Source organism: Lolium rigidum, chromosome 6, assembly GCF_022539505.1.
Source record: "Lolium rigidum isolate FL_2022 chromosome 6, APGP_CSIRO_Lrig_0.1, whole genome shotgun sequence".
Classification (NCBI taxonomy): Eukaryota; Viridiplantae; Streptophyta; class Magnoliopsida; order Poales; family Poaceae; genus Lolium; species Lolium rigidum.
In genome coordinates this window covers 163,968,867-163,986,838 of record NC_061513.1, presented here as the reverse complement: position 1 = coordinate 163,986,838, position 17,972 = coordinate 163,968,867, and the positions used below count along the sequence as shown (strand labels likewise).

The following is a 17,972-nucleotide window of genomic DNA, read 5'->3' as shown; positions in this document are numbered from 1 at the left end:
GCAAATGCAACCCATCGTCATCGGGCCATACTGAAGAACCGTCGCTCATTTTACAATTAGGGTTTCGGAACCCTAGTATAGCTAGCGCCCGATGATGCCATGAGGGGGATGATCTTGTCAAGCGTTGTGGCATTGATACTCCATTCCGCAAAATAAGTCTTGGTTAAACTTTACATCGTTTGACTTTCGAAAAAATTGTACGCCTTATTTTAAGGAATGAAAGTGGTATATGGAAGAACGATCGAAGGTGAGGCATTGAACCTCTTCTGGTAAGAGTCGCAGTCTGAACCGGCAGAGTGCCAGAGTCCATGGAATAATCAGGAGAAACTCCGTTAGCAACAAGCAGTACCAAAGTGCATAATGCTCCAAAAAAATCGTATAAGCCATGAATACATATAATCAGGTCGGACATACAATTTGACCGAACAGGATTCATCCTTCAAGAACAATTACACAGAAGAGTAACACGGCGACAAAAGAGGCGTAAAAAAACTGGTTTACAATCCGGCACGAGCATTCAGAATCCGGTTCGCATCGGGAAGACCTGGCTCGGCGATCGGAACTGCTGGCGGCGCTGGTTGGCGGACTGCAGCGCCTGGTCGACCATGGCGGCGCGCGAGGCACGCGACAAGGGCGTGCCGCCGGCCATGGCGCGCTGGTAGGCCTCGTCGTCCTCCATGCTCCCGCCTCCTTCCAGCGCCAGGTGCACGAGGCGGCGCATGTCGTGCGACGTCAGCTCGTGCTGCTCGGTGAGCTCGGGGCCGTCGGAGCGCGCCTCGAAGCCCGACAGCAGCAAGTTCCCCTCCTCTCCCGCGAGCGCGCCGCCGCCGCGGTACGGGCGCACCGAGAACTGCGCGCCGCAGCCGTCCTCGTCGTCGTCGTCGTCCTCGTGTCCGGCGCCGGTCTGCTGCTGATAATCCTGCAGGTTCCGCGCCCCGCTCAGATCAAACTCTCCGAACTCCATGTCGCTCCCGCTCTCGTCGTCCTCCTCCTCCTCCTCGGGCCCGAACGCGTCGATGAACATGACGCGCAAGCGCAACTCCACGCCGCCGAGACCGAGCTCGTCGCACCGCGCCTGGAAGCGCGCTGCCGCCCTCCGCGTCTCCGTCGCGACCTCCGGGCGCAGCATCGGGTTGTCGAGCCTGGCCACGAGGCCACCGAGCGCACGGTACGCGGCGCCCTGGCGCCCCAGGTCCCGGAGCGGCACGCGGCAGGTGACGTCCTCCACCGTGTCGACGTCCATGGTGCCGCCGCCGTAGTCGGTGCATTGCTCGACGAGCAACCGGAACGTGATGACGGCGGCCTGTGAATCTGCCGCCGGGATCTCGGCGAGCAGGACCAGCTTGTCGGGTTGGCTGAGCAGGACGTGCTCGTTCACGGCGGCCATGTCTACTAGCTGCGCTTGCACGAACTGGCCGACTTGCAAACGCTGATGAATAATGTGATTGCGAGAACTTGTCGATCTGGTTGTGCTCGTACTGAGCACATATGGTTCCTTATATTGGCTGATTGGCAATCGAAACAAGACAGCTGAACTCGACTCGGACACGAATTCCCGTCCCGTACAGAGAACGACTGCTAGTCGGAATCGGAGTGCCCTGTTGGCTGGGGCCGTGGTGGTTTGACGAATCGAGATTTAACATAACGGACTTGGAGCAATTTTAGTGGCCACCCTGCAGAAAAGCCTAAACCTCAACCGAAATTTCCAGTCGGGCAACACATACGCATAGCATCTGCACATATAAAACAACAATCCGGAGCTGTTTCCGAATATAAACACAAATGTTGACGCTAGTCGGATACATTAATAATTTTATCATACGGCGAAGGGAATCCCACCATACAGGAAAAGAGAGATAATACACATATTTTCTAACCTCCATGTCATCCAGAAATGACACTAAAAACAGCCAACAAAAGTAAAGACGATGGTCGTCTCTACACTAGCGCTACATCCATCTTTTGCACATGGTCTACAGCATGGTTGCATTACATTGTGCGAGCCAACTACTGCAGCTCTTCTACATAGATAGATGGTACAGCATGACGATGCACCTGAAACGCTGCCAAAGGGTAGCGAAGGGGCACTGTCTTGCGCTTGTCAAATGCCAGAAACCTCAATACTTTGCAACTTGAGCTACAATGTCTGAATATTGTTCTGGCACAAAGGATTTCACTTTCAATGCAGCCTTGCCGTCTTCACTGGGAGAATATGCTTTAATGCCAATGACTGTGGACATTGCTGCAAAAAGATTGGGGTTCAAATCAAATGTTGATGTTATTGAACATTTGCATCATATTTGCAGTAACTAACAGAAGGGTACCTAGACAGGAAGTACATCTCACAACAGAACTTAGTGTCAGTCTTTTACTCTCAACAAGTTTAAATGTGCTAGGCTACTAGCAAGATGGCAATTTCACATTTACAAGTAGCAAGTTAGCTTCGGTATGATTGCATTATTTAAATTTTGGTTTAAGCCCCATTATAACTAGTAAGCATGAGCCATGTCGAAGAGGCAATGGTCCTCAGATGACATGCATTGTTAGGAAAATATATATGTAGACAGATATATTTAATGAGTGTATACAACTTTCTCGGAAGCAGCATTTTATTCCCAGCAAAAAGAATATCGGTGTACTTACTCTCATGTATACGGCCATATAGAAATCTTTCGCCACGCCAATCCTCCAGAGGCCTTGACCGGATTCTTGTGCTCCGTCTAACGCCAGATTGCCACGAAAAACCAAATGCTGGTAGCAGTCATGACAGTAGAAAAGATCATCAGTTTCTTTACGATACAGTCGTATTTGTTTAAAAAAAGAAATGTCCCCATGTTGCAATGTGCAGAAGTAGAACCTGCCAGACTTTTCCTTCCACGCAATTCCTGCCTCTTTTTTCTCCTTTGAGTTTCCTTTCGCCCGTTGCCATTGTTTGGGGACTGTACAACCCTTGTACCGACTGTCTGTTGCTGGGAATACAAATGAAAAGTTGAATACTCAAAACTCAAAAGTTAAAAAAAAAATTGTGTAACAGGAGGTTAATACTCCCGATTGCTTGTTGTGCATGCAACGCAAGGACCTAGACAAGTTGCGCACCTACCTATGGTGATGTGCCCTAGAGGCAATAACTATATTTTATATATTATCCCTTTTTTTGTATGTCACTAATATTGACTGGCAAGTACGGGACTATATTTATGTTTATGATGTTAATCTAACTGAGCCAGGGTCATAAACCATATGAAAAACACATATGAACTGTAAACGAGCACATGTATTCATTGATAATGATTTTACAGACCATAGATATGGAGATGTAAAAAAACTAATGTTTACAGCTGCACATACTCTAGCACTCCAATGTGCAAGATTGCTGCCCTGTACATGTGCACACCTAGGAGGCGTTGCTACGGTTGCTGTGACCCTAGAACAATCCGCAAGTTTATTATGGCCACGAGGTGCTATAGATACTGTCAGTGTGACACTTTTTGACGGCCACAACGTGCTATAAGATAACTATTTTAACTTTCATCCGACCAGGTTTCTTCTATTCTACTCTCCTTGTGCAGCGTCTACTTGCAATAATTACTGGTGACTTTTATACAAAAGTATTGTTTTGCACTAGCATGGCTGGCCTGTAACATTACACTACTAAACCAGAAGTGGCCACTTAGCCCCGTAAATATGGATGATGGCATGATGTGCTAAGGCTGAGCTATCTAGCATCTTCATGCTCATAAATAACATGTGCTTGACATGATAACCATACACTTTTTTCTAGCTGTCTTTATGTCGTCCTTACTATATTGTACAGATAAACATAATGTGATGCTCACTGGATGTGACATGTGTAAGACTGCAAGGACAGAAGTTTCTGTATAGCAGCTAAGAGATAATAATGTTCAAGAAACAAACCTACCTCAATGTTTGTATCTTGCATATGAGGTTGAGTATCTGTATCACAATTTTCTGGGGGTATTCCCAGCGGGTCGCTTGCCTCTTCTGTAACAAAATATACTTTAGAACTCCATGTAAAGAAGAATGTTAAGTCGTGAAATTTGCATCAAGTAATTTAAAGCAGCTTATACAATATCTTTACAAAAAGGTACAACATAGTAACAAAAGGAAATTAAAATCAGTTTGCAGATTTATAAGATTTTTGTAGCACTACATGTATATATTATTAATAATGAAGCACATGAAGTGTGATATATTATTAATGAAGCACATGAAGCACATGATATATATGATATACTTGAACAGGTTGTATATGTACGATATATTATTAATGAAGCACATGAAGTGTGATCCTGCTCTCTAAAGGCTGTGGTCCTATTTGACGAAGAGACTTAGCCCTAGCTAAGAACAAATCCTTGTAGCCAAATAGTAACTAAATGTTAAGTTACGAGGAATCGTTCTAGAGTACATGCCTACATGCCTTACAAACTATTAAACATAAACAGGAAGCAGAATAGGCAGAAGTAAGACCTGCCCCTCTTTTCCCTCTCCTCAATGGCTGCTTCCTCTTCCCATCCTGAGCTTGTTTTTGCTTACCAACCTTGAGTTGGTTGCTTACAGGAACTGCTGGTTTCTGGAAGTCAAAAGAAGGCAAGCATAAACCACTGAGAGCAGGAAAATGTGTAATTTTCCTATATTTACGAAAATGCACAATCTAGACTCAATTCCTTACAGCTGCCTGCAATATCAAAGACTGACTAAAAATACAATAGTGTTTAATGAAGAATTCTACCTCAATGTTTCCTTCATGAATATGAGATTCATTCTGTGGATCGATATCTTCTGGAGGTATTTCTGGTGTCTGGATTGGCTTATCTGTGGAGAAAACAAGCTTCAATGCAAGACTAGATGACTCGTCTATGTGTAAATGGCACAGAAAATGAGTTATGGGCTCACACAAAGCATATGGAACTCCAAATCTCAAACAACTGACAGAGATTTACATTCGCTCCTACCACACTATAAAATGGTCGCAAATTTTGAATCTACATACATAGAAAGACAGACAAACTCTATGGCTACTACTTCTACAGGACTTCAATAAATTAAAGTTTTACTGAATAGCATCAACATGTCACCATCTGTTACTATCTTGATGTCTGATAATAAAATTTGTAAGAGATTACCGTTATGCTATTTCACGAAACAAGTAAAACAGTGTTAATGTAACCATGTACACATAAAGTGGTGCCTACATATAGATTAGCCCTACATGGTCTTGAGTATGCCGATGCTTCTGCATTACGGTGCCTCTTTATAGGAACGCACTTATCCTACAAAGGTCCCAAATCCTGGCTACAAACAACCGTCTGATCTCATGCAGAAAATGATATTGGATTTCCTTGCCCAAATTTGTCATTTGGGTCCAGAATAGCATGCTTATATTCTGTACAGGATATTCCTACAAATTATGCTGATTATAATATGTATTGTTTCCAAAATAGCATCATTAGGAAACTTAGCACTGATATGCCATAACAAGGTCATGAGAATACAATATCATCTTGCTTCATTAAATAGGTTTCTAACACAACATAAAGGTTGCTCTCCAGAATCTGTACTACCAACTCATTTGTTTAAGCACTTAAGTGTATATTAACGTTGGAGAAAAACACCGCTATAAGCCAATAACTGCACAAGAATACCAATAGAGTAGGCCACTGACTAGTAAACAACTTTTGGACTTTGCCTGCTGTTACAACATTTCACAGGATGTTGCTGAAAGTAAAGGGGATTAAAGAATGATAGGTTGCCTAAGAGGCGAGACAGAAGCATCGTCCCAGGTGAACTGTCCAAAGTTCATGAACAACGTTCAAATCTATACTATCGTATAAATTAGTCATGTCAACAGTTTGGTGCCATGGTTATGTAGTTTGGAAGAAAACAAAAATACGATTGGTTTCTCTCTTTTTTTGCTGAATCCAGAGTCCACGGCATTACACACAACCTGTGGAAGTCTTTTGAAGGTATAAGTTAAGCTCAAATTTGCATGGACTGTAGAGTTGGAGACTGCATTCCTATGCTTTGAATTATTTACTTAACGAGTCAAGTAAGTACTCCTACATAAGGGGCACTGTGAGCATCAACTATTACAAGTTAATCGATTTATTATCTCTCTCGTTCGTCCTCTCCAACCTATGCTCTATTCCCTAATCCCCTACTGGCCATCCTCATGGAAGTAGTTACCTAGGTTCTTTCAGAACTCCACGGAATAAAAAAAAATTAAGTTGTAAACTATATACGAACAGCTATGAAGTAGAAAAAGGTGGCATAAAATAGTAATATTTGTACAAGAAACACCACCAAAGGTACAACATAACACCAAACAGAGTTTAAATAAGCTGGCAAAACTTTATGAAATTATTTTTAGCATTATAAAAACATTAGCAAAAGAGGAAGGGATATAAAAAACTATTAATGTGGCACATGAAAGCACGGTTCTTATTCTCTAGACACACGTGGCACCATCCAATGATGGCGCAATCCCTGGCTAGGAACAATCCCTGTACCTAAATGTCAACTGATTCTTAATTTACAGAATCATTCTAAAGGGTGATGCACACATTAGAAATCAGTAAGTATAAATAGAAAGTAGAATAGGCCAAAGTAAGACCTGGAACTCTTTTTCCTCTCTTGGCTGGCTGCTTCTTGTTTTTTCCTTTTTGAACTGCCTTTTGCTTACCATCTATGCTCAGGGATTGTTCATTGCTTGTATCAACTGCTCTTTTCTGGAAGTCCAAAAAAGGCAGATGTAAAAAACTTTTGCTTTATAGGCAATAAATATTTAAACTTTTTCCTACATTTAAGACAAGAATGCGCAGGAAGACACACACCTAATAAGTTATTACTTAATTTCATAAGATTATTTACAGTGGCAATTCTGAAGAACAAAAAAATGATGTATTCCTAGGATGAACTAAGTGCCAGTCAACCATTTACAGCAGCAATTCTGAAGGAGAATAATGCATAGTGAAAGAAGCCAACCTCCATGTTTCCATCCTGAATATGAGATTGATTGTGTGTGTCTGGAGGGATTTCCGGTGGATGGACTGGCTCGCCTGTAGAAAATATGATTTAGACCTCAACAAAGGGTAGAAAGTGATGTATAAAAAAACATACACGCTTGGAAGTCTTCTAGACCTCAACAGAAGGAAATATGATTTAGACCTAATACTTGACACATTTTACCTTACTGCGAAAACTGTATGTCACGATAGTGTGGACTAGTATGTTAGTGAGTACTTCCTAAGTCATCTAATGATCTGAGATAACTTATGTGCATGTAAAATTGTAAATGCAACAAAATGAGATGTGGTGGTGCTGGAGGGTACAAGTTTCCCATAAAGAAAAAATGCAATTACTGCTGAACTGTGCATGTAAGGCTACTGCGAGCAAACATTACTGACGAATATGATGAAGACGTAACATTACATGAAAATAAAATCTGATCAACTGATAGAGAAAGACCATGTAATTAATCAAAGCAAATACTTCTATGTGATCACAGTTCTTTGGAGGAATGCATCCATCCTTATAGGTCCCAAGCCCTTAGAAACAAACATCTGACATCATGCACCAGATGATTCTTCTTACTACCAAAATTTGCTGTTCACTTCCAGAATAGTGTGCACAAACTTTGTGCGGAAGGTTGCTAGGAGCCACAATGTATAGTATGTCTGTCTCCAAAATAGCATAACTAGCAAATTGATATGCCGCAAGCCCACAACACAGTAGATTTCATGATAATGTACTGCAACATTGTTTCTTTAACTATTTCAGCAACGGCAAATATGAACTACCATCTCATTTCTTTAAGCATGCAAGTCCATGCTACTACTGGGAAGAAACAGTGGTACTACAAAAAAAAAGAGAGAGATTGTTTCTCTCTATTTTGCTGAACCTTGAGTTCCCAGGTCTGATGAGCAAAATGTTATACTCCCTCCGATTCATATTATTTGATTCAACTTTATCTAGATTCGTATGTATCTAGTTAATTTTTTAGACTACACGCATGCGTATCTAGACAAGGTGGAGTCAACTAATATGGGTCGGAGGGAGTAACTCTTTTGATGGCATAAGTTCATCCCAAATTTGCAAAGAAAATAGGTACCTTGAACACGCCCGTCCCCTCCAACCCCTCCCTGTCACACAGTAGGAATCAAAGTTTGATACATGTTAGACACACTGGACTGGGGTATATAATTGACAGTCACAATTTGTACAGGAACTCACCTGATGTTCAATATTATCATCTTCACCATGCAATGCAGACGCATTTCTACCTGGTTCGCTACCCAGCACTTCAGTCGCATCACCTTCCAAATGATGAGGAGAAGAAATTGTTTGTTCGCTACCCAGCACTTCAGTCGTATCACCTTCCAAAAGATGTGGAGAAGAAATTGTTGGTTCATGATTTGCCCTCTCAATAACTGAGTGATCCATTGGCAGATCATTTTCCTGAAGCACAAAATAAAACACAATGTGCCATGAAGTCAATGGTTCAGAAGAAGTTCAGTAATAAACAAGTGAGAAGGTAAGAAGACTTTCAATAGTAACTACCTCCAATGAAACATTGTGTCCGCTAGATGCATCCTTTTCTTTGGCAACCTCACTATCTACGTACAAACCAAATGAAGAACTTCTTGGCTCACTTTCATCTGTTGAGACTCCATTGGGAATGTTTGTTACAGGCTCAAGAACATGATCTGGAGATTTGGTGCTTGAAGTTGGGATCTCCCTTCCAGTAGAGGCCTCACCACCCGTCGAAAGAACAGAATCATAAGGACTGTGCCTCGACGATTGGTTACCTGTAACAGTTCCTGGAGAATTGTCAGATTCATCGTCTTCTGAAAGATCTGCTTTATTGTTAAGAGTGTCTTTGCCAAGTATTTGTTTCTCCCATTTTGAAATTCGAGCGAGGTGGCTCCCCGATACAGATATTTCTGGAGCATGGCCACTCGTCAGATGTTTCCTTGTAGTAGTGCTGCTTACAGGCCTATCATCAGGACTGTTGAATAAGTCGGGGAGAGAAACTTTTCCTATGCTTATTTCTTTAATGTTTAACGTCTTCCGTATTAGATTTTCCTCTTCATCTTCATCCAAATTTTTGAATGCTGACAATAATTCGTCCAAAGCACCTTTACCCTTCTCAGGAAATGAATCTGTAGAGGGGAAATTATATTAAGAAAAAGTAGGTTGAAATAGTTGCAACAGATTTGAGGAGGGTTGTTTAACCTTGTCTCGCTGGGACATCTGGTATATCACATTGGCTAGAACTTGAAGGAACCGGCAGCTTGGTTCTTTCAGGAACTGAAGGAGACATGTCGTCTTGAGTGGACTGAGATTCTGTTATAGTTTCTGTCTGTGAAGGGGCTTCAATAACATCTGGGATATCCATGCCCGCACTAAAGTTGTAAGAATAGACTGATTTTCTCCTGACAGTTAAGAAAGCAAAGCATGGGTCAATTCCCTTTTATGATAAACGCTTCCAGGAGTATGACAAGTTGGTAACAACAAATAAAGTGATGACAGGTTTAAAGGAACTAGTCCCTCTGTTCCATATTAGTTGATTTAGTACAAAGTTGAACTAAATCAGCGACAACTAATATGGAACGGAGGGAGTATAGCTAATAAAGCAGACTTTCTTATACTTACTGACGTCATCAATCATAACTCATAAGCAACAGCAAAATGATAAGTATGTAAATAAATCCAAATTAAATTTTGCAAAGAACAGGAGGCTATGGATAAGGCTTAGCTGTGGCATACAAATGGTTCTAAGGTCACATTATGAATAATCTCTTTTTTAAAAAAAAAAAGATTAATATAAGTTAGAAGGAGTCGTTCATGAGATAAAACATGGAATGAAAAAGGAAGCATACCTTGCCATACCAGGCCGCTTCTTGGGTGGTTCCATAGGGCGATGATGATCTGCTGTTTCGGTTGGAGCCTCGCCTCTTAGCTTCTTCATTTCCTTGTCAGCTTCTGCATTCGCGAACGATATGTTAGAGCGCTACTTTCATTTACTACTACTTAGTAGCAGCATTAGAAGGCGGTGATAGGGTTACCTTCAAGCTGATCCAAGGTTGAGAAGTATTCGTCCGGATCCTCGATGCTTGACAGCTTAGAGAAGTCGACATTTTGCAGAGGGTTGCTGCAGAAGAGTAGCAGCAAACCAAGTTATTCGAACTCCATTCACAGCTCACTACAGCAGAATCATTCCATAAGCTGTGAAATCTGAAAGCTATATCTGAAAGAAGAAGCAAAAGTGAATTGCCTTTCAGGGGGCTTGAGTGAGAATCGAGCCCGCTTGCGGTCCAGCCCAGGCCTTCTGCCCTGCTGGTTGTTCGCAGCAGCGGCAGCCAGTCCGTCGTCCTGATAGAGCTTGTGGATGTCGCCCCGCTCCTTCAAGACGTGCCTGGCCTGCTCCATGAGCTCCTTGGACCGTTTCTGCACCGGAGCAGACGCTTTGAGATTAGCTAGCTCCAGCAATCACTGAGACTGCGGTAGGCGGTAAGGGAAAGGACGAAACCCTCGGTCCAGAACGGGATCGAACTAGGAATGAATCCAACCAAGAAAGCGCAAGCGCGAGCAAGCAAGCGCGTGGGTTCCAGAGGCGAGGGTCGCGTACCAGCGGTCTGTCGAGGAGTGCCCTGGAGGGGGATGCGGCGGCGGCGGCGGGGCCCAGGGTCCGGAGGAGGAGGGAGGTCGCGGAGGTGGCGGCGCTGAGGGGGTCACCCGCGGCGTCGACAGAGGCCATGCGCAGCCGCGCAACGGCTGGATCTCGCCGCCGGCGGGGCGGCAGTTGGGGCCGTGGGGGCGAGAGGAGTGCTCAGGTGCGGCGTGGGTTGGGGAATTCAAAAACCGAAACGGGGAGCGGCGCTGCGGTGGAGAGTGGGAGTGCGAGGGCGAGGGCGACGGGGCTGGTTGTTGTTGGATTGTTTGGGCGCTGAGAGCATGTAGGAGCAGCTGCACCTTTTTTTTTTTTTTAATAACAACTGATGGAATTTAACAATGGCGAAACCAATTACAAACGACTCAAAAAAAAATACAATATGGATCCAGAAGACCACACACTATACTCCTAAATCGCAATCAAGCCAGAGCACATGCCAACTCTAGAACTTGAACCTGGGTGGACTGGTTCCACTACAATGGACCTAACCACCAGAGCCACTTGCATTATCAGAGCACATCTCGGCCATATTTGATAGCCTCAGTGAGATGAAACACGTTCCGGGTAAAAAAGAAAAAAAAAAGCACTTTGTTTAGTACTAGTGAACTCATTTTCTGCGGAGAGGGAAGACAGACCTCATTGTTTTGTTGTTCTTAGCATCATATGTTGGTAACATGGTAACCTTACCTCACCCATTACAAGCATCGCCACGTCGGCGATCACGAAGCCAGACATCACCATGGCACCATCCTTCACGGCATCACGCCGATCACAGGCATCACAACGTCGCCGTACACCACCATGACACCATCGTTCACGCCGGTCACAAGAATCACCATGTCGCCGGTGACGTCGCCGAACACCACCATGATACCGCTGGTCACGCTAGTTACAAGCATCACCACGTCGCCGACCACGAAGGTGAACATCATCTTGACACCACTGTTCACGCTGGTCAAAGCACCACGTCGTCGACCACGAAGCCTGACATCATGTCGCCCTCCACGAAGCCTCACGCCATGCCGCCACCGACGACTGATGACCCACAAGTATAGGGGGTGTATCGTAGTATTTTCGATAAATAAGAGTGTCGAACCCAACGAGGAGCAGAAGGTGTTGACAAGCAGTTTTGATGAAGGATTCACTGTAAATGCTCACAGACAAGTATTCAGGGGGTTTTGATATAGCAGATAAATAAATTACAAGTAAGTAAAATGCGAGAGTAATAATTGCAGCGAGTGGCCCAATCCTTTTTAGCACAAAGAACAAGCCGGTTTGTTTACTTATAATGACCAAACGTTCTTGAGAACACACGGGAATTTAGTCTAGTGCTTTCGCTTCATATAGCCGATTAATCTTCATTGTTTTGATAAGTGTTGTGTGGGTGAACCTATGCTAATGCACCGCCCTTCCTAGGACTAATACATACTTGTGATTATACCCCTTGCAAGCATCCGCAAATACAAGAAAGTAATTAAGATAAATCTAACCACGACCTTAAACTCGAGATCCTCGCTATCCCTCCCGCATCGATATACCAACGAGGGTTCGGGTTTCGTCACTCCGAGCAACCCCGCAATTAGCAAACGAATACAAGATGTATTCCCCTAGGCCCATAAAGGTGAAGTATCATGTAGTCGACATTCACATGACACCACTAGAAGAATAACACCACAACTTAAATATCATAACATTGAATATTACCCAACATAATTCACTACTAACATTTAGACTTCACCCATGTCCTCAAGAACTAAACGAACTACTCACGAGACATCATATGGAACATGATCGGAGGTGATATGATGATGAATAACAATCTAAACATAAACCTTGGTTCAATGGTTTCACTCAATAGCATCAATAACAAGGAGTAATCAATACCGGGAGAGTTTCCCCTACCAAACAATCAAGATTCAACCCTAGATGTTACAGATGGTGACGAGGTGCAGCGGTGGAGATGGCGGTAATGATGATGGAGATGATGGTGATGATGATCCCAATGATGTCCAGCTCGATGGCGGTGACGATGGCGTCGATTTCCCCCTCCGGGAGGGAATTTCCCCGGCGGATTTCAGCCTGCCGGAGAGCTCTTTTCTCTCTGGTGTTTTCTGCCCCGCTGTAACGTCCTACCTTTTAACAAAGGTAGAACACATGTGTTCAGTGCTACTCCCTGGATCACTGATAGCACCACAGTACAAAATATAGCATTCATAGCAATAGTATCAACATTACAACGTAATGATCCCAGTACGACAAATAAGGGAAATACAACTTGCATAGTCCAAATGACTAGCATTCAAATAAAGTTCCAATATCTAACACAGCGGAAGTAAAGTAGCATGGAGCCTCCATCTTCATCATGCGCCACAGCGGACATGTTGGAATGTAGACTCGAGATCCTATCAGCAACCTTCATCGGAGCGACTCGCACGTTTGAATATGCAGCCCCACGAATGGAGGTCAGTACAATGATGTACTGGCAAATGACACTTATTTGGTGGCAGTTTTGAACAGACTAACTACATGAATTTGGCTGGTGGAGCTAGGCTATTTGCATAAAGCCAGTTTTGTCCTATATTTGATAAAACATTTGAAATCTTTGAAATTCATCGTGGGTGTTCAGAGGGCGCACCATGACACACCACGAAGTTTATTAGGGTAACTTTGAAATCCATCATGAGTGTTCGGAGGGCTCACCATGACACACCATGAAGGGTCTCTAGCGCATTTTAATTGACTTTAGAAAACAAAAGGGGTGTTGAGATTCTTCAGGTACAATCCCCGCCTAGCAGCTCAAATTGTCCATGACCGGGGACACGGCTAAGATCTTAGATTTAACTCTCGAGAGGTTGTGCACTTTCACCTTAAGACCCATCCTACCCAAGAGTAAGATGAGACAAGACCTTTGGGAAGAGAAGTTCACCCATACTAGCCAGACCCGTTTCTCTTGCATTTCTGCAACCACCCTCTAATCCGACAACAGGATGAACCTCCACAACTTAAGAATCTTGGCAGAGCCATATACCATAAGGCTGCACTGGAAGCTATCTAAACAGTGAAGACCTACAAATCTCTTTGTTCCTGGGTGGCAGTCCACAAGTGCACTCTCAAGCGAAGACAACCACATGACAAGTACTAGACAGGAGTCATGTGGCCCCGAGTAGCCACTCAACAATCAGCCACCAAGCAAACCAGTCCACCCAGGGGTGCATTAAGGTTGTTAGTTTTCAAAGTTTTGTAAACTTTTGTAAACCACCAAACAAATACAAGAGCGGCGACAATTTTGATAGTAGCCAGGTACGACAAAGCATTTTCCTAACAGGGGGGTTTAAGGGTGGCTATCAACTACTAGGTATTCTAGCATTGCATTCACTTTGAAAACAAATAATAACCTATCATGCATACTACTAGAAAAACACTAATGCATTAATTAAAACTGGGTGAGAAGATGAGTGTCACTTGCCTTGGTCAAAGCAGCCTGAACAATCACAACAATCACAAGCAAGACCCTGGTCCTCCTCACAATCTAAACAAGACAACCAGGAGCCAAATAAACATAACATTCTGAATGCACAACCATAGACATGTATGCATGCATGATATGCATCGTTTAGTTTCACACATAGGTATGATGTGAAAATGTTGTATTAAGTGTCCTCCGATATTTAGAATGTTGGTAATGATCTCTGGTTGTATTTATTTTATTAAAGTTTTATTTATAGCGCTATTAACCAGTTAACAATGCATATACATCAACTAAAATAGGTACTGTAGTGTTTTTGTTTTGTAAAAATTCTTGACCCAACATCACTGGATAGGGTGCAGTAGTACAAGACCATAGCAATTGGATTCATTCAAAAATAGTTTATAGAATTTGAATTATTGTCAGATTACTAATTTGAGCATATTTGCAAAAGCAAGTTTATGCACGTATCAACTTTGGTCAACTCTGGTTCCAAGATGATCTATGTGTTCTAAGGATTCCAGAGACTACAAATTTGTAAATTTTGGCCCACTGGGATTAATTTACACAAATTTTATAGTGTCAAATGGTTAATTATCTTTTTTGAAATATGGTGCAAAATTTATCACAGAACCTATACAGTATTGTTGCATGGTTGTGTTTTACAGGTTGTAAGCTTTCCAACAATATGAAATTTGTAAAATTTGAGCCTACGGTTGATTTTATATTGATTTTACAAGTTGGACAGCAATTCTGGCATTTGAATTCGAATTCAAACTCAGTTTGACTGAGCTGACCAGCGCGCTGACCGTGCAGGCCACGTGCCGCGTTGTGATTGGGCGGTACCCCTTCGGTTAAGTGGTCTATCTTGATCCTTTGGATCTAGATCTAACGGGGCAAAGCGAAAAGGAAAAAGAAAGAAAACAAAAAGGGAGAAGGGGCTCACCTGCCGGCCGGTGATGGTCGGGCGGCGGCGCGGGGGCTCGGTTCGGGTGGTCGCCGGCGCTACGACGGTCTTTGGCGTCGGGGAGGGGCGGACGGTGTGCGGCGGGCTGCGGCGAGGCGGAGTAGTGGCGGCGGCTCGGCGTTTGGCGGTCTCGGGTGGCCGGGCGGGCGGCCGGAGCGGCGACGGCCGGACTTGCTCCGGCGAGCAATAGGGACGGCCCGGCGGCGAGATTTGTGAGGCGGAAAGGGGGAAATGAGAGAGGAGGGCCGGGGCTTTAAGGTGGTGCTCGCGGACGTCGAGGTGGGGGCGTGGGTGAGTGGGGAGGAGGTGGCGGCGGGCGCTGCGCGCGGGGAACGTGGGCGCGTCGTGCGTGGGCGGAGGTTAGGGGAGGAGCTGACAGGGTGGGGCCCACGGGCAGGTGGGGCCCGGTGACAGCGAGTAGGACTGGGCCTCCTTCGGCCGGTTTGGGCTGGCGCGGCGCTCGCTGGCCCAGCTCGGTCGGTTTATTATTTTTTTCTTTTTCTTGTTTCTTTCATAACTTTTGAATCATAGCTCTAAAATTGCTCAAATTTGTTTCTAAAATTTTGTAAAAAAAATAAGAGAGTTGTTTTGGGACTAGAGTGGAGATGTTTTAAACAAATTTGAAAGTAAAAAAAATAGTACATAGACCATATGACAGCAAATAGGTGATTTAGGGTTTCTGGGGTTTGACGACTTGTGTTTGTTATTTTATGTGATGCACTTAAGTGCAAGAATGATATGAATGCATGCACATTTTAGGTTTTGAAAATATAGGGATGTTACAGACTAACCCCCTTAAGATGAAGCACGTCCTCGGGCTTCGAAAAGGCTAGCAAATAGGTGAGGGTGATCTTCTCGAAGGTTGTCTTCACGCTCCCAAGTTGCTTCTTCCTCGCATGGTGACTCCACCGAACTTTGCGTAACTTGATAGTCTTGGTACGCGTATTCCTTTCAGCTCTTTCCAAGATCTTGATCGGTTTCTCCTCATAGGTCAGGTCACTCTCCAAATGAACTTCTTCGAGGGGTACTGTATCATTCAATGGGGTTTCTGACATCTCAGGGTGACACTTCTTCAGTTGGCTGACATGAAACACATTGTGCACGGCTGAAAGAATCTCTGGCAGTTCAATCTCATAAGCTACTTCTCCTTTACGGGACAAGATCTTGAAAGGTCTAATAAATGTGGGAGCTAACTTTCCCTTGATTCCAAATCTCTTGACACCTCGAATGGGTGATACTCTAAGATAAACTCTATCTCCAATCTCATAAGAGACATCCCTGCGCTTATTATCGGCATAGCTCTTCTGTCTAGACTGTGCTATCTTCAATCTATCCTTGATTAGTCTAACCTTTTCTTCTGCTTCTTGGATAATATCAGGTCCAAAGAAACTTCTTTCTCCTACTCCACTCCACAACAGTGGTGTGGTACACTTTCTCCCATAAAGAGCTTCAAATGGAGACATTTCAATGCTAGCTTGATAACTATTGTTGTAAGAGAATTCTGCATAGGGTAAACTATCATCCCAACTGGATCCATAGTCTATAACACAAGCTCTCAACATGTCCTCTAAGATCCGATTCACTCTCTCAGTCTGACCATCTGTTTGAGGGTGAAAAGTCATACTCGAACTCCAATCTGGTTCCTAAGGACTCATGTAGTTGTTTCCAGAAATGTGAGGTAAATTGGGTACCTCTATCAGACACAATACTCTTAGGAACACCGTGTAGGCATACAATTCTCTTCATGTAGATATCTGCTAACTTAGCACTGGTATAAGTGGTCTTTACTGGCACAAAGTGAGCTACCTTTGTCAGACAATCCACTATAACCCAAATTGAATCATACCCTGATCTTGTTCGGGGTAATCCGGTAATAAAGTCCATACCAATTTGATCCCATTTCCAGTCTGGAACCTTCAACGGTTGCAATAAACCGGCTGGTTTCTGGTGCTCAGCCTTTACTCTGCTACACACATCACACTTGGCTATATATTCTGCGATGTCTCGCTTCTTGTTGTTCCACCAGAATCTCTCCTTCAAATCCATGTACATCTTGGTATTACTGGGGTGAATGGAATAGGGTGTCTCATGAGCTTCCTGGAATATCAGCTTCCTAGGGTCATTTGCTACGCATATCCGTTTCCCGAACCAAACGGTTCCTTGCTCATCTTCACTAAAACCTTTGGCCTTATCTTCCTTCAGGTTTTCCTTTATCTTCTCTATATCTTCATCTCCCTTCTGGGTTTCTTTTATTCTATCCATCAATGTAGGTTGTACTATCAACGACGTTACAAAGCCTTCTGGTACTACTTCCAAACTGAGGTCCTTCAATCCTCTGCACAGATCTTCATGTAATTCTTCTGTCGATAGACAATTCACATAAACCTTACGGCTTAAAGCATCAGCCACTACATTTGCTTTACTAGGATGGTATTGCAAACTCAGATCGTAATCCTTGATGAGTTCCAACCATCTCCTTTGTCTCATGTTCAAATCCTTCTGGGTGAAGATGTACTTCAAACTCTTGTGATCGGTGAATATTTCATATCTTTTCCCCATCAAATAGTGTCTCCAGGTTTTCAGTGCATGAACCACTGAAGCCAACTCAATATCATGTGTGGGGTAATTTACTTCATGTTTCTTGAGTTGCCTGGAAGCATAGGCTACTACCTTGCCTTCCTGCATCAACACACTTCCTAGTCCTTGACGAGAAGCGTCACAGTAGACCTGAAATTCTTTCGCCAGATCAGGTAGGCACAGAATTGATGCAGACACTAATCTCTTCTTCAACTCCTGGAAACTAGCTTCACAAGCTTCAGTCCAAGCAAATTTTTTCTCTTTCTTCA

The 17,972-nt window shown here is 43.6% G+C and overlaps 1 protein-coding gene across 1 annotated transcript; it reads right to left on the bottom strand.

The window, feature by feature from the left end:
* Positions 1–1,801: 1,801 nt before the first annotated feature.
* LOC124663495 (centromere protein C-like) lies at positions 1,802–10,777 on the bottom strand. Its single transcript, XM_047201191.1, has 16 exons — positions 10,649–10,777; positions 10,295–10,467; positions 10,086–10,171; positions 9,900–10,002; positions 9,253–9,452; positions 8,578–9,179; positions 8,251–8,475; positions 8,129–8,159; positions 7,003–7,076; positions 6,632–6,746; positions 4,751–4,833; positions 4,489–4,591; positions 3,920–4,002; positions 2,858–2,969; positions 2,644–2,751; positions 1,802–2,242 (listed from the first exon to the last, which is right to left on the bottom strand). Exons 1-16 carry the CDS (start codon positions 10,775–10,777, stop codon positions 2,118–2,120), a joined length of 2,352 nt encoding a protein of 783 aa, XP_047057147.1. The 3' UTR covers positions 1,802–2,117.
* Between the last annotated feature and the right edge of the window lie 7,195 nt (positions 10,778–17,972).

Bases quoted from the DNA above. Each gene is read 5' to 3' on its own strand.
- LOC124663495 (XM_047201191.1), bottom strand. From the start codon at position 10,777: ATGGCCTCTGTCGACGCCGCGGGTGACCCCCTCAGCGCCGCCACCTCC. The intron at 4,592-4,750 runs GTAGAATTCTTC...TTTGACTTCCAG, and splicing joins TTCATGAAGGAAACATTGAG to AAACCAGCAGTTCCTGTAAG. The intron at 4,003-4,488 runs GTCTTACTTCTG...ATTTTGTTACAG, and splicing joins GAGAGGGAAAAGAGGGGCAG to AAGAGGCAAGCGACCCGCTG.